The following is a 27,072-nucleotide window of genomic DNA, read 5'->3' as shown; positions in this document are numbered from 1 at the left end:
CCAGTGGGCGTGTCCCGGTGGGCGGGGCCAGGGGGCGTGGCTTCAGTCAAGGTGGGCGGAGCCTGGTGGGCGTGGCCAGTGGGCGGAGCCATGTGGGCGGGGCCAGTAGGTGGGGCCTGTCCCTCAGTGGGCGGAGCTTGGTCCCCAGTGGGTGTGGCCTCCGCAACTCCTCTCTCGGAGTCAATGGCAGCAGCTCGCTGCGCCCTTGTCCTGACACTCCCCTTGAAGTCCTCTCTCGGAGTCAATGGCATCTCCAAATCGCACTTCTGACACCAGTTGTTACGTGCTAGGGTTCGAGGATTTGGAGAGAAAGACCTGGTGACTCTCTTGAAGACTTTATTAACACTGCACTAAACACTAGGTCACAACACTTAGCACTAAGTCCAAACACAAATCACTGGGTCCAATCACTAAGCACTATCACTGTCCTAGGTCGTAGCCAAGTCGCAGGTTTCACTGGTTCACTCACTATTGATCACTCCGAAATCGCCTCGATGATGGCTCGAAAGGAACTGACTTCCGTGCCTGCCTGCGGCTCTTTTTATATGGCGAGACGAATTCCAGAAATTTCCCGATTCACGTAAACAAGTAAACAACCGTGGGAAATTTCTAGGCGGCTCGGGCATGTACCACAATAAAACTGCCGTCCTTGCGATAAGTGCAGTAAGTTGAATTTAATTTAGACCTTATGGACTCAGTCATAAGGTCTAAATTCAAACACGCTAACAAATAAAGGGTAAACACGTAAACAAACATTGGACCTTTTTAGAAGGTTCGAGTATGTACTTGCGCACCACGTGTCCGTATACCATGTACCGTAACAATACTATAGTCTGTCATAAAGTGGCATTGTAATTGAATTTTAAATTTTTGTCGGTCGCGATTAGCCGCGGTGAAGATCGGAACGGCACCTTAAGTTTATGTCCACAGTTTGTCTATACTTTCGCATTTCTACTTTTTGCCGTGCTAGCACTACTGGAATAGAAGGCAGCGACTTTGTTCTTGGATGCCGTGGAATAAACTTAAATTTTAATTAAATATTGAGGCGGATTATATTATGCAAGTTTTATCTCATCAACAGGAAACCCTCGTATCCGCCATTTTCGTAAATCGTAAGGTAAACAGCGCCCCTAGCGGAAAACTAAGTGGTCTTTCTGTTTTATAGGCAGATCACTGCTATATGAAGTAATATTGATTTTAAACTTTTATACGGTACCTTAATAATTGGGCTACAGAAGTATCTTTTAACCCTTTAGCCGTTTTCCTGCCCATTTCGCCAAGGTCGGATATTTACGACCAATACCACTACTCGGTTAATCTGCCTTTTTTGTTTGATAGCACTGTATTGTATTAAAATAATGTTTATACTTGGTAAATAGTTAACGAAGTAATCATTTACAATTGATTACACTTTAGTTTCTTAATTAGAAGACCTAAAAATAATGTCTAAAGTTAAATAAATTACCGAAAATATTCTTAGAAAAGTGTATTGATGTCCAACGCCCGAGTCGGAAAAATCCGACAGTAGAGACGGGACATAAGTAATTATTTACTGATACAAAAATCCACATAAATTAAAACATTTCTGTTTTTACTAACTAATCTTTTAATTTTTGACGACCTCTGTGGCTCAGTGTTGAGCGCGTCGGTAGCTCAAGCCCGAGGTCGCGGGTTCGAATCCCGCCGACGGAACAAAAAGTTTTCAATGTTCCCGGGTCTGGATGTATATTAATTAAGTGTATGATATAATAAAAATCTTAAATATATGTATAGTATAAAAGTATTAAATATATTTCCGTTGTCTGGTACCTGTAACACAAGTCCTTTAGGTACTTAGCACGGGGCCAGACTGACGTGGTGTGAAGCGTCCATAGATATTATTATTATTATATTATTAATCCATACTAATGCGAAAGTGTGTCTGTCTGTCTATCTGTTACCTCTTCACGCTCGAAATTTGGCATGGAGATACTTTGAGTCCCGAGATAGGACATAGGATAGTTTTTATCCCGGAAAAATGTACGGTACCCGCGCGATAAACGTATTTGGCGCAACGGAGTTGCAGGTGTCATCTAGTTTATTATAAAACAAAGCAATGGTTACTGAGCAAATAAACGTGTTTGTTTTACATAATTTATAATAAATATAGTTTAAAAATTTCAGTGATTAAATTGACGATTCCCATCTCTAGCCTGCATGTTTAGAAACGAATGTTGTCAGCATACCCTTCGCCACGGTCGGAAAAAAGACGACCGCTTCTGACGTCTTATGCGAGTGCCGCCTTCTAGAATTTTCCACTAGTGTTCCACCATCGATAAATGTGATTGTAGTGGATACTTAAATGAGAAATAAAATTACAATAAATTACAAAGTAACGCTTTCCTATCTGTCTGTTTGCTACGACATTTAGATGAAATTGTATGCGTGTAAAGGGGATGGGATATCGATCTACTATTGAAAATCTATATTTGTAGTAGGTTATATATTTAAACAACTCAATTATTTAATCCGTGGAAACTATGAAATTAATATTATTTGAAATGTAATAACAAATATCGGGAATTATGTCACTTCACTATTCAAGCTGTTTTTATAAAATGTTTTTACCAGCGTTGTATATTTACTAACAACATTATTAGACCAGGGTAGAAGCCTTTAAAAATAATGAAATGTGAAAAAAAATTATAATAGAATGAAACCCATTAGAAAAGGAGGGAAATATGATAAAAATTAAAGGAAAAATAATTTACGGGCGATCTGAGGTTGGGAAGGGGATGGGGGTGAGTTTTTAAGGGTAAAAAACGGATTTTCTCGATTTCCGGCAAAACTAAAAGTCCTATCGAAAAAAGTCAAATGGAAAAGTTGTAGATAATAAAAAGATCTAAAACTTTTGTATTTACACTTTTTTCACATAACCTCAAAATTTATGTGAAAAATTCAAAAAACCAAGTTTTTGGTTTTTTATTTTTATCTTTTACAAATTTTTTTTTTTTTAACGAAATTTTGTGAAAACTTACCTTTTTATGTCCCAAATACGCTGTAATTTATTTAATTAAAAATATTTATTTTTTCACCTTATTTCGAATTAATATCGAAAAAACACCCTAATTTTCAATCGAAAATTCACCCGTCAAAATATCAGCTTTTTTCAAAAAGTTGGTGTGGTTTCTGTTCGTTGAAATCTCTACTTTCCGATGGTGAAAAAAAATATATATGTTATTATGGTAAATCTTCTCAGAAAACGCAAAAATTAAAAAAAAACTTGAATTTGAAAAACTTTTTTTAATTATTATAAATAATTTTGAGCTATTTATTAAAATTTAGACTTTAATTACTCGAAAAACGTTAGATTACATGTGACGTTGATAACAAAAAAATTGCAAATAAAAATATACTACTATAATTAACAAACAAATAAGTTAATTAAATTAATATTTAATAAGACATCTACAATATTTGGAGAAAGTTGTCTAATTTTCTTTAAATTATATGCGTAGATGCTTATTTATAACTATTTTGAGATAAATTATATATATACCTGAGTGACCTACGAAAAATTGTAGCCCATCAAAAGGTATTTCGTGGAGAAGTGGGGAAGGGGCTAGGCGGGTCTGGGTCTTACTACATACATACCTACTATTATATACTATATATTTCGTAGCAGCTGTTACATTAAATGATATTTTAGTACAAGATAAAAAAATAATTATCTCCTTAATTTTGCACAAACAAATTTAGTTAATCCCATGAAAAAAAATATATTTCAAAATCTATAAAAAATATATTTAAAATCTATAAAAATATATAAAATATATATCGTAAATATATTTCTAATAAAACAAACTTTTGGCCGATTTTCATATATATTTTATACTTTTTTATAGATTTATAATATATTATTTATACATTTTGACATTGATTTCTTTAATTATTTTTTTCATGGGAGTTTATTCACGATTAAATAGTGAAGACATTATTAATTCGATTTTGTCTTTTCAGATTATCAGTATGGATGAATCTGTTTGTATCATTTGCAATAAGGCAGATGATAAGCAAGTGTATGCAATAAAAAAAGCAGCTTTGAATCGTTTAGTGGTATCCAGCAAAAAAAGAATCGACAATAAATACAAAAAATTTGAGACTTTGACATCAGCTTTTATTCATCGAAGTTGTCAAAGTCAATATAATGACGAGACCGCAATAGCTACATTTTGTAGTTCAAGACAAAAAAAAGCAAAGGAAGGAAAAGAAGTAATTAAAGATGCTCTTGGATTTAATTTTGAATCTCATTGCTTTATCTGCGGTGGATTTTTCGGTAATAAATCAAAAGAAAAAATTTCATGTGTTCAAAGCAGCGATACAAGAAATAATGTATTACAGTATATTAAAAAACAGAACACATTAAATGATTTTGATAAATGTAATTAGAATTAAATAAATCAACTTTTTAATTGAAACAAATTGCAGCAATCACATTTTTTAGATGAAATTATTTATAATAATTAAAAAAAATTTTTCGAATTCAAGTTTTTTTTGAATTTTTGCATTTTCTGAGAAGATTTACCATAGTAACATATATATATTTTTTTTACCATCGGAAAGTAGAGATTCCAACGAACAGAAACCACACCAACTTTTTGAAAAAAGCTGATATTTTGACGGGTGAATTTTCGATTGAAAATTAGGGTGTTTTTTCGATACTAATTCAAAATAAGGTGAAAAAAATAAATATTTTTAATTAAATAAATTACAGTGTATTTGGGACATAAAAAGGTAAGTTTTCACAAAATTTCGTTATAAAAAAATAATTTTTGTAAAAGATAAAAATAAAAAACCAAAAACTTGGTTTTTTGAATTTTTCACATAAATTTTGAGGTTATGTGAAAAAAGTGTAAATACAAAAGTTTTAGATCTTTTTATTATCTACAACTTTTTCATTTGACTTTTTTCGATAGGACTTTTAGTTTTGCCGGAAATCGAGAAAAACCGTTTTTTACCCTTAAAAACTCACCCCCATCCCCTTCCCAACCTCAGATCGCCCGTAAATTATTTTTCCTTTAATTTTTATCATATTTCCCTCCTTTTCTAATGGGTTTCATCCTATTATGATTTTTTTTGGTTTTAAAAATTATCGACCCTGGACTATATGGATTCAAATACTAGATATCAGTTTATACTTTATATAAATTATAAATTGAGAAATAAATTATGAAAAAGATAAGTATTGCACATCACTATTTGTTGTAGGTTACATTTTTCGATTTATGGTCCGGCGCTAGAGGCACGACAATTGTTTTTAAGCTCGGCGGTTAAAGGGTTAATGAGCCTTAGATCAAACCATCGATTTGGTCTTTGTTTAGAATACTTACCACTTGACCCCTAGTGGCTAGTAGGTACCTACCTACTGATTCACACTCGGTCAAGGGTTCGACAGCATCTAATAAAATAATTTCACCAAAGCCTGTCCATATTCAATTAATTTTCTTGTTATTTCTTTCGCTCTTCGTGTCTTTAAAAACTATTATAACAGGCGTTGTTAAAATAAAAGCTGTTTTATTATTAAACTTTTGTTTCATGGAAATTATATACCGTACGGCGTTTATATGGTAAACATAGTCATGGAACTTAATAGAGAATGATGTAGGCTATGTTTAACACTATGAAATTAATGATGCGATAGTATGAATTTCTCTAATCGATAAAATAACTGACCTAAGATCTTTGTGAGATATGAACAACGACCCCTTGTGTTATCACTAAGGTCAAAAGCATCAGACTCATGAAATAAGAAGACTACTTTTCAGAAAGTATTTACAGTTATTTATTGTAGCAAAATTTCAGTTGCCTATACTAGTTTGTTAACTGTATTATGACACGTTAGGAAATACTTAAAAAATGTCACCCGCCTCCTCTTATCTTATTGGAAAGGTTAAAACTACGTCGAAAGTTACATAGTTTAGACAAACATCTTTTCGGGGTTAATAGGTGGCGGTTTATTTAAATATTGGTTCTAAAACTAAAAATTGTATTTAATACAAAAGTTTATTGGTGAAAACATGAAAAATATAATAGATTAATGGCTGATAAAATGCAGCTGAAATGTTACAATATTTGTCCATCACAAACTGTTTCGCTAATAAATGCCTGAAATAGTCAATGATATCGGTAAATAGGGGCACAACAAAATGGTTAATGTCGTTAACTCGCTTTGGTAATACACTTAACAGTTAGGACATCACAAAACCACATAGACACTAACGAGTTTTTTGTGCCCGCGGTAAATACAGCCATTACATTTTGCCGATTTATATATGAAAAATCTAAAATTGGGTGTATCGGGCATATTTCAACAATCGGTATATCTAATTGCGTGTTCCGAAATAGTCACCATCACGGTCTCCCCGTCCCTGCGGACGAGCGGCGGCGAGCGGCGAGGGGAATGTTACTCGGGGGCCGACCGGGCTTGTCGTCGATACTCGCATACTCAATAAAGGAAAACACTTTTAACTTAAGAAACCGTAATTTTAATAACTTAAGTTATAAATATTTATATTCATCAGGTCAGCTCGATATCTGTAATCCAGTGTAAATACAGAAATACAAAACCGTCAAAGATGACACATAACATTTAATTTTAGACGGAACGTGAAGGTCCGCTGCGAACGACATTTTTAACATTTTTTTTACAAGCGACGGTTCGCAACGGCTGCGGACGGCCGCGCCGCGCGACGTTCTCGAATGTTACTCGTTTTGTTATAAAACACTGATGAGAACAAATGCGTGTGGCGGCGGCGGCGCGTTAGTTGTCGCCGCCCTCTGCCGGCTCGTCGCCGTCGCCCTGCGTGTCCGACGTCCACAGCGTGAGGTTGTCCCGCAGCAGCTGCATGATCAGCGTCGAGTCCTTGTACGAGTCCTCGTTCAGTGTGTCTAGTTCCGCGATCGCGTCATCGAACGCCTGCAAATAGAAGCGATCGTTAGTTCGAGTCCCGTTGTCCTTCGACAAACGAATTCATACAAAAAAGTTAACGATTCTTTGCTGGCCGGTCGAGGATTAAATGTTAATTGCGGAAACATGTCCATGCGCTTGCTAATTAGATGCCCTACCGAATTACAGTACGGATGCAACACATCGTATCTCATGCGGTGTAAGTATCGTTACACTTCGGCGAAGTTAGTCACGAGTTAAACACTTCACTCTGCATCACTCTATGCAACTCGAATGAACCTGTTTGGCTAAGTGGCAAGCTCGCGCAGGCGAGTTGATAATCTCGTAATAGAACACGGAAAAGTTGAGCGCGAGGCCGAGCCTGATGGGATGTGTGGGTTGCATTTTGGACTTGGCGATGTCGAACGCCTCCTGGTATGCCTTCTGCGAGTCCTCGACGACAGCTGAGGACAAGCGATTGTCTGAGTTAGTACCCCTAGCCTGAGCAGTATCCTCGCGCCAGCCAGCACAGAACGTTTGCTAAACTGACACAAAAAAATGACCTGTTTGGCAAGTTGACACGCCTTGTCGGGTGAATTTAAAATCTCATAATAGAAGACTGAGAAATTTAATGCCAGCCCAAGCCTTATTGGGTGTGTTGGTTGCATTTTCGCCTTGCTGATTTCAAAGGCGTCTTGGTATGCTTTCTGTGAGTCCTCTACAACAGCTGTAATACAAAAACAGTTTTAGCTTAAATAGTAAAAATTTAAGTCAGTGCTTATAAAAAATATGTGTAGTCATTGGTGCACTTACAATTTCTGGTTTCACCTGTGGCCACTTCTGCGAGGTACCTGTAGTAGTCACCCTTCATTTTAAGGTAAAATACTTTACTTTCTGGATTACTAGCTTTAGGAATTAGGTGTTTGTCGAGTAGACCCTGAAACAATGACGTTAGTTATTGATTTCTAAACGTTAAACGTTATAGTATAATATAAAAGAAAAAGTTCTCGAAGTATTTTAAGTTCCGATCCAATAATTTATTAAGTATTTAAAATAAAAGGCTTCAATTCCAATAATATCTAATAAACTACTTGCAGTCATTCAAATATATCGTATTCAATATTGATTTTTGCGGTTCCGTTGCCCCACGCGTGTACTTCGGTATTGCGTAACCGAATGCCGAGTACGATTTAATTAGGCGATAGTAATTCGTTTGGAATTAAATATTAGGCAGCATAAAGGCAGGGCAACGAACGAAGATGGGATAGCAGCGCGCGCAGTGACGCGGCGCAGTACGTCACCGCCGCGCGCACCGCGCCCTGCCCGTCTCCTGCCCGCCCGTCGCCCGCACACAGTGGTATAAATAAAATTTTACTCCCTAATCGAAAGGAACGCAAAAGGAAACTACTGCGACGACTGAGCACTTGCATCATCCTTCAAATTGGCAACGTGCTAATACGATGACGTCATACGCGTAGGAAGATTATCCGACTAACCCGACGCGTAATTTCAAACGAGTTGAGGTTTTAAATTGACCGAAACTAAAATATGTCGAGAGTCGAGACTGCAAACGTCTCGGATCTCTACGAGAGAGTCGATAATTTTCTTACCAGGACATCGTAGCAGATTTCTCTGAGCTCCTTCTCTACTTTAACCCTATATTCTTTTGCCATCTGTTGTTTTCTTTCGGAACCCTCGGTTTTCTGTTCGATTGAGGATATGACCCGCCATGATGACCGTCGTGCACCGACGACGTTTTTGTATGCGACGGAGAGGAGGTTTCTTTCTTCGTTACTGAGTTCGACGCCGGTCTCGGTTACTTCCTTCATCGCCGCCGCCATGTCGTCATATCGCTCCGCCTGCTCCGCCAGCTTGGCGCGTTGCACAAGTTCCTCCTTGTCGACGGACATCTTTGATGATTCGAGAAGGCTATATTACGGACGCCCCTGCAACCAACGATACCAAAGATCAAATAAAATGAAAAGTAACTTCGCAAAAAGGAGAAGCGGGGCTCTCCTCAGAAAGACTAATCGTTAGGCGTCACTTTCACCGAAGCGAATCCAATCGGGTAAATGAGTCATCATGAAAAACGGCGCACCTCGTTCGGAGGCTAGCGAGCGCAATGGCGCAACGTCAGGACTGAACGCAGCTCGGAGAGCGACCCTCACGCCAAACGCGACATCGACGCGGCGTCCGCACGGTTCGACAGCATCTCACAGACTCGGCTCCGGTGGCGAGGTGCGCGCCGTCGTCGACCCACCGTCACTGCGCCACCGATATTGATCCAGCGGTACGGGATAAACACTCCAGACAAAATACGACTAGCTCGACGCTCGCACACGCCCCTCGCCACCCTCGCGGCTCGCCCTGGCAACCCACCCCGCCGCCCTGCGCTACCCCGGCGCCGCCCCCGCTCCCGCCACCTACCCACCCGGCTCGGCGCCTTATTGCCTTTATCGTGTATCTGGGCATTTACTACTACAGTTGTTGGGTATCAATATAATATCTAGATAAATTGCGATATTTAAAATTTATGAACTCATTGCGACAGTTCTATAACGATGACATCAGCTATTTATTTTGGCTGAGTATACTAAACACAAAAGGTCAATAGAAAATCGTAAATTTTGTGGGTGTGGCAGAGACAACAATTTCCATATTGAGTACTTTCGAGCACCACTCGAAAATGTTTCCTTACTACTTTAAATAAACAACTTGTTAGGATTAAAATGAACACATTTTTTTAAAATAAGACAATTTTACACAACAAAACTAGTTGTTATGAGCATAAATATTTTAAAATAAATAATTGATAAATACCAAGGTTATTCAACCAGAGATCTGTAAAAAACCCCTATTTTGAAGGTTTTGGTACGGATCACTATGTAGATCACTATCCAATAGGTACCAGTATAAGGGTCAATTCAGACCGAAGTGGCAGCACAGCGGCGAGTATTTTCAGTGTCATATGATTTTAAACTTTATCTTCATTATTGTAATACATAGTATCGCTTGAGAATGAAGATAAAGTTTAAAATCATATGACACTGAAAATGCACGCCGCTCCGCTGCCATTTCGGTGTGAATTGACCCTAAGGGCCTGTTTCACCACTTTCTGATAAAGTGCCGAATAGGCTATTCTCCATACTTCATCTGTCAAGTTAAGTGGTGCATAGCCTATTCGGCACTTATCAGAAAGTGGTGAAACAGACCCTTAATAAAATAGCATATCAATACCAGTAATACTTAACAAAAAATCAGATTCAAAAGATAGAGAAATCCAATTTGATGAAATACTCAAGTAAACCTGGTCAGACCTTTGATCAAACCCTTTTCCCTGATAAAATTATTTTACAGTCTCTGATAGAATATTCTGTTCTGCCGCTGTTAAATGTTATTACTGCAAAGTAAAACAGTAGAAAACTGTATACCGGACCTGTTTAGACTTATAGGCTAAGATCTTTGATAATGTAATATGTAGTAACCAAAAACAAGAATATTTTTTTAGTATTCCAGCAGGCTTAGCATGGCCACAGTAGAGATGCGAAAGAATAGAAACGCTGATAATTTATGGACAAACTGACAGATTTCCTTTGTTAATCTAACTTTGCTACTTTACCGTAAGAATAAACCTTTCTATGGTGGCCGTGCTAATCCTGCTGGATTGACCTGGAGAATAATAATCCATTGACGAAGAAAAGTATATTTCTTAGATTGTAATTTTATGGGTATGAAAATGAGATGTATAAAACATTGTTATCAACCAAATGCATGTTAAAGATTTGCTATGGTAACTTAGTCAAAGTTGGTAGAGATAGACTGTGTACAGTATTTTTTACATACTAGTAAAATTAATTATAACTAAAGTAAGGTATAGTTGTTATTTTAACAAGTAATCAATTAGGCCATTAAATTTAGTTTCATTTGACCTTGAATCTTTCATCTAATAGATAACACTTGCCTGGCAGCAAAACAAATTGTGCAAAACAAGGCCTGATTATAAATTTTAATAAGTGAACAATATTGAAGATTTGGTATACAATTTATTTTAAAATGAGATGAAATGTTGTTTTTTTTATTATTTGTTGCTACATTCAAGTGTGACTATTAACTTTATGAGTGTGACTCACTCCTTGACAGTTAGGAAAACACATCACATCTTGGAGTTTCAGCAGTTTTCAACAAAGACGTTTCTGAATGAAGCAAATCTTATATCTTTAAACGAGCAATTCTTGTGTATATATATATATATAATTTGAATGTCGGAATCGGCTCCAACGATTTTCATGAAATTTAGTATATAGGGGGTTTCGGGGGCGATAAATCGATCAAGCTAGGAATCATTTTTAGAAAATGTCATTTTCATCGAATACCGAGCAAAGCTCGGTCAAATAGCTAGTAATTATTAATCAAATCAACTACACGCAACTATTTCGTATCATCACCGATAGTGCGTCACCCAACATCCTTGACAAAGGCATTGCTCTAATCAGTTATTATAATATTATACGAATTTAACGATAAAACTTTAAATTTTGCTAATTTAGGTTCCTGTCAAAACCAAAGGACTCTGTTGAACGTGATCCACTATGTAGTTCGAAGTAGAAGATCATAAAGGAATAGCCGTGCACGACAATTTCTTTACGAACTACTTTCTACTCGGCTATAATTGCATCTGCAAGTTTCTAGATTATACCTCAGCACGTGTCTGCCTAGCAACTCGTGCTGCAAGGTGAAGCTATTATGTGAGAACTTAACAACATCTAATTAGCATTGAAATTTTACATCATTCTCACTTGTAAGTTCTCAAAGACGTTATTCTTAGGCGTGTACCTTTTTAGCGACTACCTTTGCGAGCAAGGGCTTAGTCACAAAAACTACAATTACGCATTAGCGTAACGTACGAAAACTAAAAAAGCTTTCTCGAGGTTTAGCAGGTAGGCGAACTGGATTCTCCATTACACGCTATTACAATGAATCTATAGGTATGTAGAAGATAATGAATATTATAAGCATATACGCTACAACCCTAAGCCATGGTCAAGTTGAACACCATCAATAACCTACTTACTAGGAATGTTAACAACGAAGTAACTTAGCCACAATCGTTCACCAAAGTAAGCACTTGTCCTCAGCAACGAACATAACTGTTAGAATTATATCTGTAATCAATTTTTAAAAATACTCTCTAACCACACCGCAATGTCGTGCAGCCGGTACAGGCAAAATGGCTGCTGCGAGGGACACTCCTTTTATGCGTCACAGTCACACATTTACCATGTTTAAAATAAAAGCAATTTCACTTCAATTGCTCACAACATATATTTCACTTATATATAATCGTTTCACTTACTTGTTAGAAGGGATATAAAGTAAATAAGCCAGCAATTTCGACACAAAATCAGTTTTTTTCTTGCGGTGAACGATATACTACACAGACGGCAGCGGGGCCAGAGGGGAAACAAACACCGGAACAGGGTTCACAAAGTAGGCAGCCATTTTGCTCAAAATACGGAAATAGTATGTCTATGATAAGACGCTACTTGTCTATGACAGATCAATGAAAAAGCCTCCCGCAGGCGGCAGGCCGCAGGGCCCAGCGGCCAGCAGGGCTAAAATGGTCGCATTGGAGAATCATATATTGAATCATAATATGATTCATTTTTAACCTCCACTTTGCCTGCAATTGACAACATTTCAAAATTTTTAAGCCTTAAAATAAAAAATACCGTTTCTTTAGTTTCTTCTCCTGATATCAAAAAAATATTCAAAAAATTTTTATATTGCTTATTTACTGAGAAAATAAATAAAAACTGAAAAATACGCTGTGACGTCATACTTACGGCATAATATCATACAGTTTGTTTGCCTGGTGTAAAATAGTTTTAAAAAGACAACATGAAGCATAAAAACAAAAACGTCACTGTCAACCACCTGTCAACACTGACATTTCTAAATAATAACATTACCTCATTGGTTACCTATCCTCCAGGTTGACGATGACATTGACAGACGTCATAATAAACGTAACAAACTTACATTGACAGATTTTTTCTTTTGTTAAAGTGTAATGGAATTAACCGTTCAGACGTAAGTATGACGTCACTTGGCGCTTACGTCTCTTTAGAATACGAAGGATTAAAATCTATTTTTTAGGTATCATAAAAACATAATTTTGAAAAAGCAAGAAACACATGTCGCCTTATTTTAAGTCTACTTTCATATAAAATAATAAAAAAGCCATGTTAAAATTTTGAAATGTTGTCAATTCATATAGTGATTCGCTTCGATTAATGATTGGTCGCCGCGCGCGAGCGCCGCGCGAGAGACCAATCATTAGTAACCGACCGAACTTTCGGTTTCGGTTTTGGTTTCGGCCAGTTTCAGCCAAAAAATCTAGTTTCGGCCTTAGTTTCGGTTTCGGCCATAATATAGCCGAAACCGAAACCGAAACTCATGCATCGTTCGGTAATTAAACTTCGCAGTTAACTCGAGCTTGCTTGCCAGCGAGTCCCTGGCTCAATTCGCCACCAACTATTTAATCATGTTTTGAGATTATGTATTTAGTCCCAAATCAAAAATTAGCACTTCGTGTTATTTTCATTAAATTGTCTTAACTTATTTTTATCGAAATTATATTATTGAATTTTATTTTTACGATAAAAGCAGGCTTATTTATTATATATAACTGTTGGCAAATTACGTGCTTATTCTCTCTCTCTCATCTCATCATCTCACAGTCGAACAAAACGTTTGACTGTGAGATGATGAAGATTAGAAGATATCTTAGGATATATCTTGTGAGATTTATCTAGTAAATCATCTCACCTCACTCTTTTTTTTTTTGGACACGCAATCTCTTAGGACTTAGACCGTTCCTACCCTGCTAGAATCTTATCTTGCCCACTTCCCCTGTAAGCTTCACTCTTGCGGCCCTCAGTATATTTTTCAGGTTTAGTGGCAAAACGCGTTCTGGAGAAAAAAAATGTGACGTCAACTGCAAGTTTGCCTAGTCATTTCGTTTTGAACTTCGACCGCGGTCGTGTCCATGTCTCCCATAAAAATAATATACTGCAATTATTGATTTTGTTTTCAGTAGTACGTCGTTCAGTAGTATGTCTAAGGGAGGATTTCACCAATCGCACAACTTCGTTTTATAAAACTTAGTTCTCATTAAACGCGTTACTACGGGGATCAATAAAAAAGCAAGAAACGATATATAAGCTACCCAAACGCATCATTTCTTTCGTCTATGATTTTCGGTTCGCCATGACACTACACTGGCAGGACTTTAACGGCTTTAATGAAGTTTAACCGTGCAACATCGGACGTTCTGAAAATAAAACTCGGATTCGTTGTGAACTTTATGTTAGTGAAATGTAATTTGGTGCTATAAGCGCGTTTATACGTGTAGAACTAATTTAGTGTACTTATAAGCGCGTTCTATTTTTTAGGTGAATCGCACCTAAATAAAATGACATCAAATAACTTCTGTTCTTGTTTCTAAGGGTAATCCTTCGTTATAATACATTAAGGGGAATTTCACCAATCACACTTAAACGTTTTATTAAACTAAGTTCTCATTGAACAATGAACGCGTTTATATGGCGACGTGAATCTCGTTTTGTTTCAAATAGATTTTACATTCTTCATTTAATCGCGATTAATGAATCTAAGTTTACATTATACGTTTGATTGATGATTTTTATACGTTTTTATCATCTTTGAGCCTTGTCACGTTGTTTTAGTAACAAATAGCAAGAAACGATAAATAAGCTAACCAAACGCATATCTGTGAAAACTGTCAACTTAACAATTTTTTCGGCTATATTTTTCGATCTGTCATACACTACACCGACAGGACATGTGTTTTATGAAGTTAAAACTCGAATATTGGGCGTTCAGAAGATAAAAATCGGATTTGCTGTGAATGAGACGAAACGAATCTACTTGGAATCGTATAAAAAAACGGAATATACAAAAAGTTATTCGAGTCTAAGAATAATAATATTTATGGTAAGAAATGTCGCAAAAAGTAAAAAATTCAATGTACTTTCGGCTGAAAAATCAGTTTCGGTCGGACACTACCAATCATTGATGTAAGCGAATCACTATATGAATTGCACGCAAAGTGGAGTTTAAAAATTAATCATATTACCTATGATTAATTATATGATTCTCCAAAGCGACCATTTTATATACCTAGCGGAATAGAGCAAAAAATATCTCGAGCCGTCAAACGTAACCAAAATTGGTTTTCATCTGTGTTAGAGTTGTAAATTGACTTCTGTGTCAAAAATATATTGTGTACGTTTCATGAAGTTAATATACCTAGCGGAATAGAGCAACAATCTCGAGCTGTCAAACGAAACCAAAATTGGTTTCATCTGTGTGTAAAAATATGTGTACGTATACACTTACACAAGCATGATTGAACATGAATTCTATGAGATTAAATTGTCAACGTGCGGCACGTGCCGACTGGACGTCAAAAAAAGAGTGCTGCTGTCATGTATCACACGTCTCTATTTACCACGCAGTGTTACTGATAGTGACATCTCTCTTGCTCAGGACTTTGTTTCTCTATTCCGCTAGGTATATTAACTTTATGGCAGGGCCAGAATAGCGCGCAGACAGGCGCGATTGGGCGCGATATTATCGGTCGATAATAACGCGCGATATCTGCTTTCAGTACATTTTGTATGAGGATGGTCCTGCTGCGATAACAGGGCTTCAAATACCGATATTTTTTCATTACGTTACTGCTTCAAAGGCATAGATAACGCAATGAAAATTTACCCGATACTATAGTCTGGCTAGCGAAAGATGAGACTGGAAAAAGGCGGCAAATTCAAAAAATCTACGTATGGCAACCTTGTCTATAGTCGGAATTTTAGTTTTGATACTTGATTATTTATGACAATAATATTATATTTTAGTTTGGATAACTTATTTCAAGAATAAGTTTATTGTTGTTGTTTACTTAAATTTTATTTTGCAATACATTTCATTGTGTTTTGTTTTTGACGCTTGCATGTTTTTGTCGGAGTATTAAAACTTCTTCTTTAATACTTACCGTACATCATGAAATATATAACAAAATATAATTTAACCAAACAATTATCTTCATTTTCTTAAACTAAATTGTCACTACTGTTTCTAAGTTTAAATATAATCTAATTTAAATGTTAAATAATTTTCTATAATATTATTACTCGCAAGCATCATAGATTGTATTAATTATACTCAAATATGTTTATTTAATACATACTTGTAATGCCTGAAACCAGCTGAAACTAATAACCCCCCCTTGCAAGTTGATTAAAAACCAAGGATTAAGGGGATAAGAAAAAACAACACAGAAAATCAAAGGTTGTGGATTTTTTTCTCGCATTTTATATATTATAAACATTCGACAGGTTTTTTTAAAAAGTTTATTTACAATTGACTATAGTTTGTGCGTTTTATGATGATATGGGTGACACATTATAATTGACAATAGTAGGGAAGTTACCTAAGAAAATTAATCGATAATTTAAAAATATCGAATCACTTCCTAAAGGAATTGCAATCGAAATTATCGATTTCGTACTGACGTTTCAGAGTGGAGCCGGCGATTTAAAATGGCCGCCCTTTTTATCGATTTGATTTCGATTCAACAGTGTCAATCTCTATTGGCATAAGTTCCATTTTATGCATCTGACATTTTTCACATATTTTCCTAACAATAATTTTCACAGTTAAAATTTATAATTTTATATTAATAAGTTAGCATTTAGCAACTTTTCATTTTTATTCATTTACAATTATAGGAAACATTTGTTTTTGTAGATGGAATATAATTTATTACATTTTGATTTTTTTTGTTTTCTTGTAAAAAAAACCCCGTAGCAAGGAATATGAGAAGTGTCACCCATATCATCTTATAACGAACAAACTATAAAATAATATATAGGTGTCATTTTGTTTGACAACTTTTTGCCATCTTGTTGGTAGGGACACGATCCCATTGCTATAAAAATTTTGGGGCTTCTGATGAAAAAACTGCGACAAGTGGTTTTGGCAGTCCTCTTGTGATATCAACCTGACACTGCCTAAGGAATCCTGCAGCGATTGAAACAGGTGGAAATCTGAAGGTCAGGACTATACGGCGGATGCATAGCCAACTTCCGTATTCACACGCCTTTATTTATGTGGCATTATTTTTTAATCCTCTTTAGGGTACAAACACTGATATCTGAAAATATGTTCATAAATAAAGTTAGCATTCAATAACAAGGTTGCTTTCAGCTATTTTATTTTTTGTAACGTTAGGGTCTTACCGGTCTCAGAAGAAATCTCATCAGGGAACTGATTTTGTCTTTAAACACTCTTCTTGGAACATAATATCTCATAATTTATTTATGCTTGACATTTTAACTTGCGTAACTGAATCCTTCGCATCATTCATGTTACCTGAAAAACAATAAATTCAATTACATGATAAATAATAATGATTTTAATTAATTGTAATTGAAAGTATCAAAATCTTTTACCTGTACTTACCAATGCACTGGGATATTTCATGTAAACAATCTTGTTTTTGTTTAAAAATTGCATCCTTTTCACTTCTTTTTTGTTCGTATTTACTAATCATAGCTAAAAGCAGTTTTCGCAAATCTCTTTTCAAAGTTTTCGTCACGTTTAAATTAAAAAATTACGTAAACCACAGAAATATTTTTCACTTTGACACTTAAACAACAAATGCTATAGGTGACACTGACGTTAATGACAGTGTTACCATAATCAGTTTTGGAATAAAAAGCCAGTCTCATCTTTCGCTAGCCAGACTCTAGAAACAACGGTGAATAGGATTTATAACGGTAAACATATGATCTTTGATAACGTTACCTTTTTAAAATAAGTACTTAATTTAATCAGTCAGTTCAGTATGCAGTATGCACAAATTTAAACTAGACGTGTCTGGTGACCAGTAGGTATATATTATAGGAAAAATGACGTCTAATGAGAATGACATGGTCAGTAGTTCAGTGCTCAGTATCTTTGTTCAATATTACTAATTTACGGTTTGTATAGTAAATTATTGTATTGCCAGCAAGTGCGCCGTGTGTTGGCTGCCGGGCGGACTCAGTTGTTTTGCAGACGAGGACGACGGGGTGGGGCGGGGCGGGCTTTTTGTCCACGAAGGAATAAAGACCGCGTCTGCCCTTCGATGTCTGCAGCTGCCCTCGCCGCGTAGGTACACAAAGCACACGACGTGTGGAGGCAGTCAGTTCAGGACGTTCGTTCTAGTGGAGATAGAGAGAATAGAAGCTGCCGCCCCGCACCACCCCGCCGTCTACGTTACTGCATGTAAACTGGTTTGTGTGATTCACGGTGGGCGCCGGGTAGCCGCGGACATGCCGCGCCGCCAGAGCTCGCCAGGGACCTGCGGCGCGGTTTGCCCTTGGTGTGCGTTGGTAATACATATTATAGGATTCCCTTTGTGCTATCGTTCGAGGCAAAATTGACCGGTCCGCCCCGCCCTGTCGTATGCAAAGCGCCTCTGATCCGACGGGCTACGCTCCTTAAAATATTGTCCGTGCTATAATACCTACATATTTTGTATATATATACAAAATATGTAGGTATTATAGCACGTACGTACGTACTTACATCTATTACTAGATTTTAATATTATAGTGGTCGTTGTTTGCATTATATTTGGCAACTTTTTTAGAGTCTCTAGGGAGGCAGCTGCCCCTCCCTGCCCCCCCCTTGGCGACGCCCTTGCTAGCAACGTCCCATACCTGATACCAGAAAATATCGTTATATTTACCGTAATTTTTATAACGATATTTTTTCGTTATGTTACTAGATTAATATCGTTAAAAAATACCGTTATCTGGCTACCATTATGAAAATACTACGACAGTACATATTAAGTCTATGGAAAATACCGGTACGTAACGATATTTTTTCTGGTATAACGTTATGAAGCCCTGCGATATTAACCCCGCAATGGAACTTGAAAGTATATCGTAAAAACGCAGTGTCGCCGGTCACGACGCAAACATGGCTTTAATAAAAAAATCAGTCAGAGAGAGACTTTAATCTATGGATTTTTCCTCTGATTTTTTTCAGATTTTTTTTACACTTGACAATTTCTGTCATTGTCAATATTTGTCAACTGTCACATAAAGCTCAAATTTCAATTTCTAAACAAAACTATCTACACGTGGAAATTATAAAAAGAAAAGTTTTAAGAATTAAAAACTCACCGAGATACAAATATTTCATTTAGATCGTAAAGAAAATACTATTTTATCAAAATGCCTAAATCAAAACGCGATAAAAAAGGTAAGACACACAATATAACCTTTCTTACTTCATTTCAATGTGTTTAGCTTGGTTCTAATGAAATATCTTTATTTATTACAGTTTCTTTAACGAAAACAAATAAAAAAGGGCTCCAACTCAAGCAAAAAATTATAGAAGAGATTAGAAATAGTTTATCCAAATATGAACACATTTTCCTTTTCACTGTCGATAACATGCGAAACACAAAGTTAAAAGATTTGCGAAATGAGTGGAAAGATTCAAGATTCTTTTTCGGAAAAAACAAAGTAATGGCAGTTGCTCTTGGAAGAAATAAAAGTGATGAAATGGAAGATCAACTTAATTTGGTTTGTATTATTTACCATTAGTGTAACTGTAATTGAGCTATGGTAAAAAACAACATAACATTTTAAAATTTCAGTTATCAAAAAAATTACAAGGTCAATGTGGACTTCTTATGACCAACCGAGATGTGATGGATGTATTGCAGTGGTTTAAAGATTTTACAGAAGAAGAATATGCAAGAGCAGGTTTTGTTGCAACGAAGGATGTAATTCTACCCCAGGGTCCACTCAAAGACTTTTCACACACTATTGAACCCCATTTAAGACGTTTAGGGCTTCCAACATCTTTAGAACGAGGTGTTATACACCTCATAAAAGAATATCAGGTATGACAAATTATTTAAGTATACCTTCTAGATTCTTTATTTACTTTTTTAATTCATGAAGCCCCAAGATCCAATAACAATAGATAAGCTATTGTGTATTGTTATTCCATGATCGATGTGTTAAAATAGCTTGTGCTAACTAAAACTCAGTAAACAACTGTCCAAATAAAGTTCATTGAGTTTTTGGGCGATTCCATTATCGCGGGTGTAACATTTTGACGCACTTAAAGCGTCCTACTGACAAAATAAAACATATTTATTAATAAATTATCTTCTGAAGGGATACATTTTAACTAGTTTAATCATGATTTGTAAATGAAAACTATAATTAAATCTAAGAAAAGCCACAAAATATGTTTGAAGTAATATCGCGGGTGCAACCAAATCGGTCCTCCATTAACAACTCGGAAGAGTTCATTTGAGAATACTGTTAATTGTGAAACTTTTAGTAATTTATTAACCCATATTTCAAAAGTGTACAAGACAAAGAAATGATTTAACTAGATACAATTAATTTAATTTATTACTAGGCCTTTACATCCATTGTGGATGATCTATACAGTATTTTTCAGAGCGAAGTAACCACTCCTCAAATACTGTAGTACCTGGGACAAGATTTTTAAATGTCCGTATGGTTGCCCAAGCGCATACGGCATTCTCGCATCATAGTCGGCCTAGTCCAGAGGAAAGAACTAGTCAATACGTCTGGGACCAACTACGTGCGGGTTTCCTCACGATGTTTTCCTTCACCGTACGAGCGTCCGTATTATGTACTTGAGATCAGAAAATGTCTCATTGGTACACGCCTCCACCCGGGTTCGAACCTGCACCCTCTAGGAGTGCGAACGGAAGGTCTACCCATTAGGCCACGGACGCTCTTAATTTATTAGTACTAGGAATTATTAACAATTTCCACGATCGCGGGTGCAACATCAGAATATCGCGGGTGCAACAAGTCTAAAGAAATTGAATTTACTCATAAGTCTGCAACTAATTTCTACATTTTTGATATGCAATACATAATATTATTAGTAAGTTGTAATAATACTACTTAAAATTTTGTTATTTTTTAATCATCAATCATTTATCGATCTGAGAAAATAAATCGTCTAAATCACTAAAACAATTTAATAATGTAAATTAGGCAAACCGAACTACAGCAAACATTAAATTCAAAATTAATATCTATAATTTAAAAGAATATGGGAAAATGATAAGTAAAAATATTTTTTTCAAAGAAAAATATTAAATTATATAATTTTTTATGTTATTTGTAGCATGTCTTCTAAAATGTTTAAAAATAAAACAAGATTAATCATCATTTGAAACATCTGTTATGTAATACATGAAATATATCTAAAAATATAAAACACGATGTGACTCTATTGAATTTTTTATAAATCTTGTAATTACATGAAAAGTATTGATAACAAATATAATTTAACGTTATTGTTTACCTTAATAATATTAAATATGACGAAAATTACTATAATAGTCAAAAAATAAATTGTTGCTTTTGCAATTATACTGCTTCGATCGCGGGTGCAACCACTTTTAAGCTACTGTTTTTTCATTAAAAACCATAAAATAGTTTATTCCAATGATTAATTCCTATTTCCCTCTCAATTCTTCTTACTTTTACAAAGTTTCAAATTATTAACAATTTATTTTAGCGAGAAAACTAACTTTTGTACTTTTTTTATCGCGGGTGCAACAATTGCAACTTTTGTTTAGCAATGTTTGAAAACTAATTCAAAATTATTGATTTTTTTTGCTCAGAAATATAAACTTATGTTATACAGTCAATATTATGTAGTGAAATTCAACTTCGAGCTAGTGATTTGTAGTAAATAATAATCATGTGTGGCATAAGCAGTTTTTCTCGCGCCGTTAGATGATATCACTTCAGAATGTTATAAATCATTCAAATTTAAATTTTTACTGATAAAAGTTCTTTTGCTAGTAAATATACATCTTTTTATTTTTAATTCAATAAAAAAATGTAACAAATGCTGTAATTTAAAAATTCGTGTCAAGGGTCGTCTCTAGCAGAATCGCCCTTTTATTTAATGACTCTCATTACATTCTGTATTTGCTTGCAGGTGTGTAAAAAGGGTGTTCCTCTAACTCCAGAGCAAGCGAGTATATTAAAACTATTGGGCATACAATTGGCCACATTCAAAGTTGTGATTAAGTGTCACTGGACCAAAGGGAAAGGATTTCATAAAGATGTTGATGTGCCCAGTGATGAAGAAGCGGATGATGATGATGAGAATGATGTAGAGGCCATGGAGGAAGATGAAACATAATAAAAATTAAAAATAAGAAAACAGATTTTTCTATCTCACTATAGTTATAATATAAAGTGATAACAGTAACATCGTAAATATTATTCCTTTTATAACAACCAGAAAGATTCTTAACCGTTTCCGTGCGGATGTCACCGATAGGCATCATGGGTAGCTTTTCTGTATAGCGGGTGACGCCCGAGAGGAGATAAAATGTTTACCTGTAAAACTATAATGAAATTACATTTTTCAGAGGTTTCCCCTCAATGAAAGTGGCTTTATTTGTCACGTATTTTACGTGTACAGTGTTAGTTTTAGGATATTGCATAAAAACTTACACTTCAGGAGTCCTAAACATTTTATAAATATATAACGCCAACACCAGCAAATTCTCACATCAACATAATTTATTCTTATAACTAACTAGCAGCCCGCCCCTGCTTCGCACGGGTATGAAACAAACATTTCTAAAGTTGTTGGTGTTATTAACCCGGCGAGAGTGTGGTAAGATGGTAGTCTTAGTGTCTACCCACTAAAAAATTTTGGGTGCTCCGCTTTCACTCCACTGTCGAGTAAAAGAGTTTTCAATACGAACTACCCTGCCAAAATGAACCTTTATTTATTTATTTATTTATTTAATCAGGACACCAAACAGCACATACATCGAAATATCATTAAAATAAGCATATTAATTATTATAAATTTTTCTAATGCATGTACCTTAGCAGGTGACACGGCATTTATAATCAAAACTCCACAAAATACAATAAGTATGAAATTATGAAATTATTAACTACTAAACTGAAGAACAATTACTTAAGTGATTGTTAACTAACAATAATTTTCAAGCAAAGTACCTACCTACATTATTACATTAACAACAAAATTTCTGAGTATAACTTAAAACTATGATAACTATTATTACATAATAATTATTTTATTTTATTACATTGAGATATTATTGCAAATTAAATTATATTAAGATTAAACATGTCAATGGAATATAGCAAAAAGAAAAATTATTCAAATGGATGTATTTGGATAATCCACGAATAATAAAAACTAAGGAAACGTTACTCCTATACTTCAACCGTTTTGAATTTGGTTCCTTTTCGCACACTAAAATATGACAATAGCTATGAAACACTAACGCTCAAATTTACGAAAAAAAGCCGTTTACAATAATTATTGTCACTTGTATAATTACACAAAATTATGCATATATTCGGGTCTCTTTTTGCATAAAGTATGCATGTATTCTGGTTTCGTTTTGTAGCTCGCGGAACAATTTTTTTGACGCAGTTACTCTTTCTTAGTTTTTATTATTCGTAGAATACATCATTTCCTTTTTTGATTTGATTTGTTGAATTCAGATATTTCATTCAAAAACTACCACCTAATTTAAATAAACGTTTATTTGTTTATAAAATGCTATAAAAAGTAGATACATTTTTGGCGTTATACATGACTAGCATGTAATATCCCGTTCTACAATAAAACGAAAATAAATTATTGATCAATATAGCCAAAGGTTTACAACTCTTGATAAAAATAAGTTACTTCCATTTCTATTTGTACACGTAAATAATCACTTTTAAATACTTGATATGAACTATAATTCCGTTTACGTTCGCTTTTGGGTCGCTACTAAAAGAAAAACAATTGGAAACAGACGAAACAGCGATAAATTACAATCCCTGGCGGGTGGCGCCCGAGAGGAGATATCAAAGTTCCTGGCGGTAGGCGCCTCAGAGGAGATACGAAATATTTGTTCGCAGCCAGGCGCGTGAAATTGCCAAAAATGACACCGCACTGAATCGGTTAATAATTACAGTAGGGCCTCGGTAATCTGGACTCCCGCTTGTTCGGTGATCGCTGTAATCCGGCCGGCCAACGGGATTCGCGGGGGAGTGTAAGTGCGGGCTGTCATGAGCCAATGCGCCGTCAGTCTTTTGTTTATCTCCTTTCGTCTAAGGGTTGATTCAGACCGCAACGCCACGGCAGATTTGACAGATTCGCAAGACGTCTCACGCAATTGAAATCTGTCAAATTCATGCCGCGCCGCGCCTCGTCTCGCCTCGACGCGTAATACGTAGTACAATAGTGTCAATTTAGTGCGTTGGCTAAAATCATGGCGCCGCCACGTAAATATTAGACATAGATATTAAAAAATTGATTAAAGAAACTAAAGTTAAACATGTGTTTTATTAACATTAAATATTGCATACTATAATCCGGACGCCTCAATAATCCGCAAAGGGTTGTGTTTGTGCCTCTCCGGATTAACAAGGCGCTATTGTATTTATTATTATATATATTGTTGATGTTATGAATGGAAAATTGAGATAGGTGGTGGTAAGTCAGAATTAGCTCACCTGCTCAAGAGCTGTGATGTCAAAATCCAAATACACAAAATCTATAACACCCCTGTGTTTGATCTTGTCGAGGATTTGGCTGCAGCCGCTGCACAAAATATTGTAAAGTACTCAAGGGATTTTGATTCTGTGTTCTTCAGGGGCAGAAGGTTAGTAAATAAGAGTTAAAAGAATTTCAATCATTTATTTTTTAATTCTAAAAATGTTATAATAATCACAGAATAAATTATTTGTAATAAAAATTAACATATTAAATTGTTTATACACCTGCTGCAATCAAAGAAACTCAACTTATCAAAAGTAAAATAGAAATGTCCTGTTACATTTGTTTTTAGAAAAATAAACCTTTCAACTTAGAAGGCTTTGCCTTAGAAAAGTGCGACCACAATATAAATAACATACAGTAGACCATATTAATTGTGCTAGCTCGCCCGAATCCGGCGCACACATCACATACATTAGTGTGATTTCGGATAATTTGAGTTAACAGTCACTGTGTTAAGCGAGTTCAATATCTAGAACACGGATGAGTTACTCTATGATATTTATACTATGGTTCACTTATGAATGAATCTACCATCTGCAACAAAGTTAACTTATACAAAATACAGATAATCACAGTACAAAAGTAAAGCATTGCTTCATCATATGACGACATCACAGTAAATACATTCAGCAAAATAGGTATGCAAAGTTCATTTAGTAACATAGCCATTCCAAGAAATTAAGTTTTGCAAAATTAAGAATGGTTATATTACACTAAATTCAATTAATATACCACTCATGACTCATTCCAAAAATACAAATATTCATTTTACTATGTTCTGTAAATATGTCAATTAAATAAATAAAATATTTTTATGGGTTTTCCAAAAGTAAATCTATTTTCCCCATTTTTTTGGGAAATTTTCAGATGGGCCGGAATTTTACAAAATATAACGAAGCTAAAATCATATCAACTCCCAACACTGGGGCTTCCAATCATTGCATGGTGATATACAAATGAAATTGAGATCATGGTACATCACAGCATGATATCAAACAAGCTAAGCTGTAGTGCAAACTAACTTTATATTATTAACACTCCTATTTACTTTAACTAGTTTCATACACTGCACTGGTAACTACGACAGTTACTTACAAAAATTAAGCTATTGCAAACCCAAGTTTAGGCTGGCCGCATACACACGATTTCAGAATTCGTTTTCCGCATTCGCAAATCCGAATGCACGGAATCAGTACAAAATACATTAACTAGCGAACACGTTTGCTTTTATCCGAACGGAACGACTTCCGCACGTTTCAACGTTTCAAGATCAAGCCGGCGAACGTTTGCGCTGGTCTCACAGAATTCCAAATCGAAATCGAATGCGGAAAACTTGTGTATACCAGCTTTAATGGACAGTATTCAATCTATGAATAAATGAAAACTAAGGAAACATAACTCCCATACTTCAATCGTTTTGAATTTGGTTCTCAAGGTTCTTTTCGCACACTAAAATAATATGGCAATAGCTACGAAAAACTACATTCAAATTGATAAAATAAAGCCGTTGACAATAATTGTCACTTCTATAATTACAAAAAATTCTTGCATACATATTCGGGTCTCTTTTTGCATAAAGTATGCATGCGGGTCACATTTTGTAGAATCGGAACAAATTTTTTGACACAGTTACTCTTCCTTAGTTTTTATTATTCATAGTCTTCAATCAAATAAAAATCAAACAAATTGTAAGAAAAATACTAGTTATTGTAAGGTAAAAAGTCTTTAGTTTTTAACTACAAAAACTTTAATATGATACATGGTCATAACTCATAATATAAGATTTGGTAAAATCAACTCTGAAATACTGCATAGTTTTAGAAGTTTTAGCAAAATAATGTTTAACCACCTATTACTTGAGCAGTAGATCATGTGCCCAAAAATCCTTAGTTGGTTTTACCAAATCAAGTTAATTCACGTATAATCAGATATCAGAATAAATGCAAGACAGACAATATTAATACATTCATAGTCCTAAACATTGTATGTGCATAAAATCGTTAACATGCAAATGTTTGTTTTGACTACACGAGTTTGTTGAAAATACAAAGTGATCTTTAGACCCAATTTCACCAACCTCTGTTTGTTAAATCCTAACAAGGCATTACTTAACGGACCTTGGAAAATTAAACAGACTGTTAAAATACTTATGTCCCACAGTAAAAATTTAACAGCGGATTAGTAAATGCAATGTTAAGTGAACAACGAGTGAACAACTATGAATTCGTTCATTCTTGTTATAAGGCGACGAAATTGCAATGTACAAGATTAATACGACATGTTTGCTGCAATGTGTCACTTTCTTCCTTATTAATATAATAGTTAGATAATGCGACCAAATTAAAATATCACTGATCGCATACATTTGTTACGCTATATTAGTTCTTCTTATTTACCAGGTTAATAATTATTATCTGTCAAAGCTGAAAACATGAATCATAATACAAACT

At 35.2% G+C, this 27,072-nt stretch overlaps 2 protein-coding genes across 6 annotated transcripts; one reads left to right on the top strand and one right to left on the bottom strand.

Moving 5' to 3' along the window:
- Positions 1–6,023: 6,023 nt before the first annotated feature.
- Positions 6,024–12,435, bottom strand: LOC121730111 (14-3-3 protein zeta). Of its 5 annotated transcripts, none has more exons than XM_042118966.1 (5): positions 12,279–12,435; positions 8,536–8,871; positions 7,739–7,862; positions 7,226–7,389; positions 6,024–6,955 (listed from the first exon to the last, which is right to left on the bottom strand). In XM_042118966.1, exons 2-5 carry the CDS (start codon positions 8,833–8,835, stop codon positions 6,800–6,802), a joined length of 744 nt encoding a protein of 247 aa, XP_041974900.1. In that variant the 5' UTR covers positions 8,836–8,871; positions 12,279–12,435; the 3' UTR covers positions 6,024–6,799. The 5 variants fall into 5 exon arrangements, with proteins under 5 accessions (XP_041974900.1, XP_041974899.1, XP_041974901.1 ...); XM_042118965.1 differs by lacking the exon at positions 7,226–7,389 and adding an exon at positions 7,489–7,652 and having other exon boundaries at positions 12,279–12,434; XM_042118967.1 differs by lacking the exons at positions 7,226–7,389; positions 12,279–12,435 and adding exons at positions 7,489–7,652; positions 11,997–12,148.
- Positions 12,436–19,113: 6,678 nt separating this feature from the next.
- LOC121730246 (mRNA turnover protein 4 homolog) lies at positions 19,114–22,259 on the top strand. Its single transcript, XM_042119214.1, has 4 exons — positions 19,114–19,264; positions 19,346–19,590; positions 19,665–19,913; positions 22,016–22,259. The coding sequence occupies exons 1-4, from the start codon at positions 19,237–19,239 to the stop codon at positions 22,220–22,222; spliced, it is 729 nt and encodes a 242-aa protein (XP_041975148.1). The 5' UTR covers positions 19,114–19,236; the 3' UTR covers positions 22,223–22,259.
- The last annotated feature ends 4,813 nt before the right edge of the window (positions 22,260–27,072 follow it).

Source organism: Aricia agestis, chromosome 9 (assembly GCF_905147365.1).
Source record: "Aricia agestis chromosome 9, ilAriAges1.1, whole genome shotgun sequence".
Classification (NCBI taxonomy): Eukaryota; Metazoa; Arthropoda; class Insecta; order Lepidoptera; family Lycaenidae; genus Aricia; species Aricia agestis.
The sequence above is the reverse complement of the archived record's forward strand: the minus strand, read 5'-3'. Positions and strand labels throughout refer to the sequence as shown.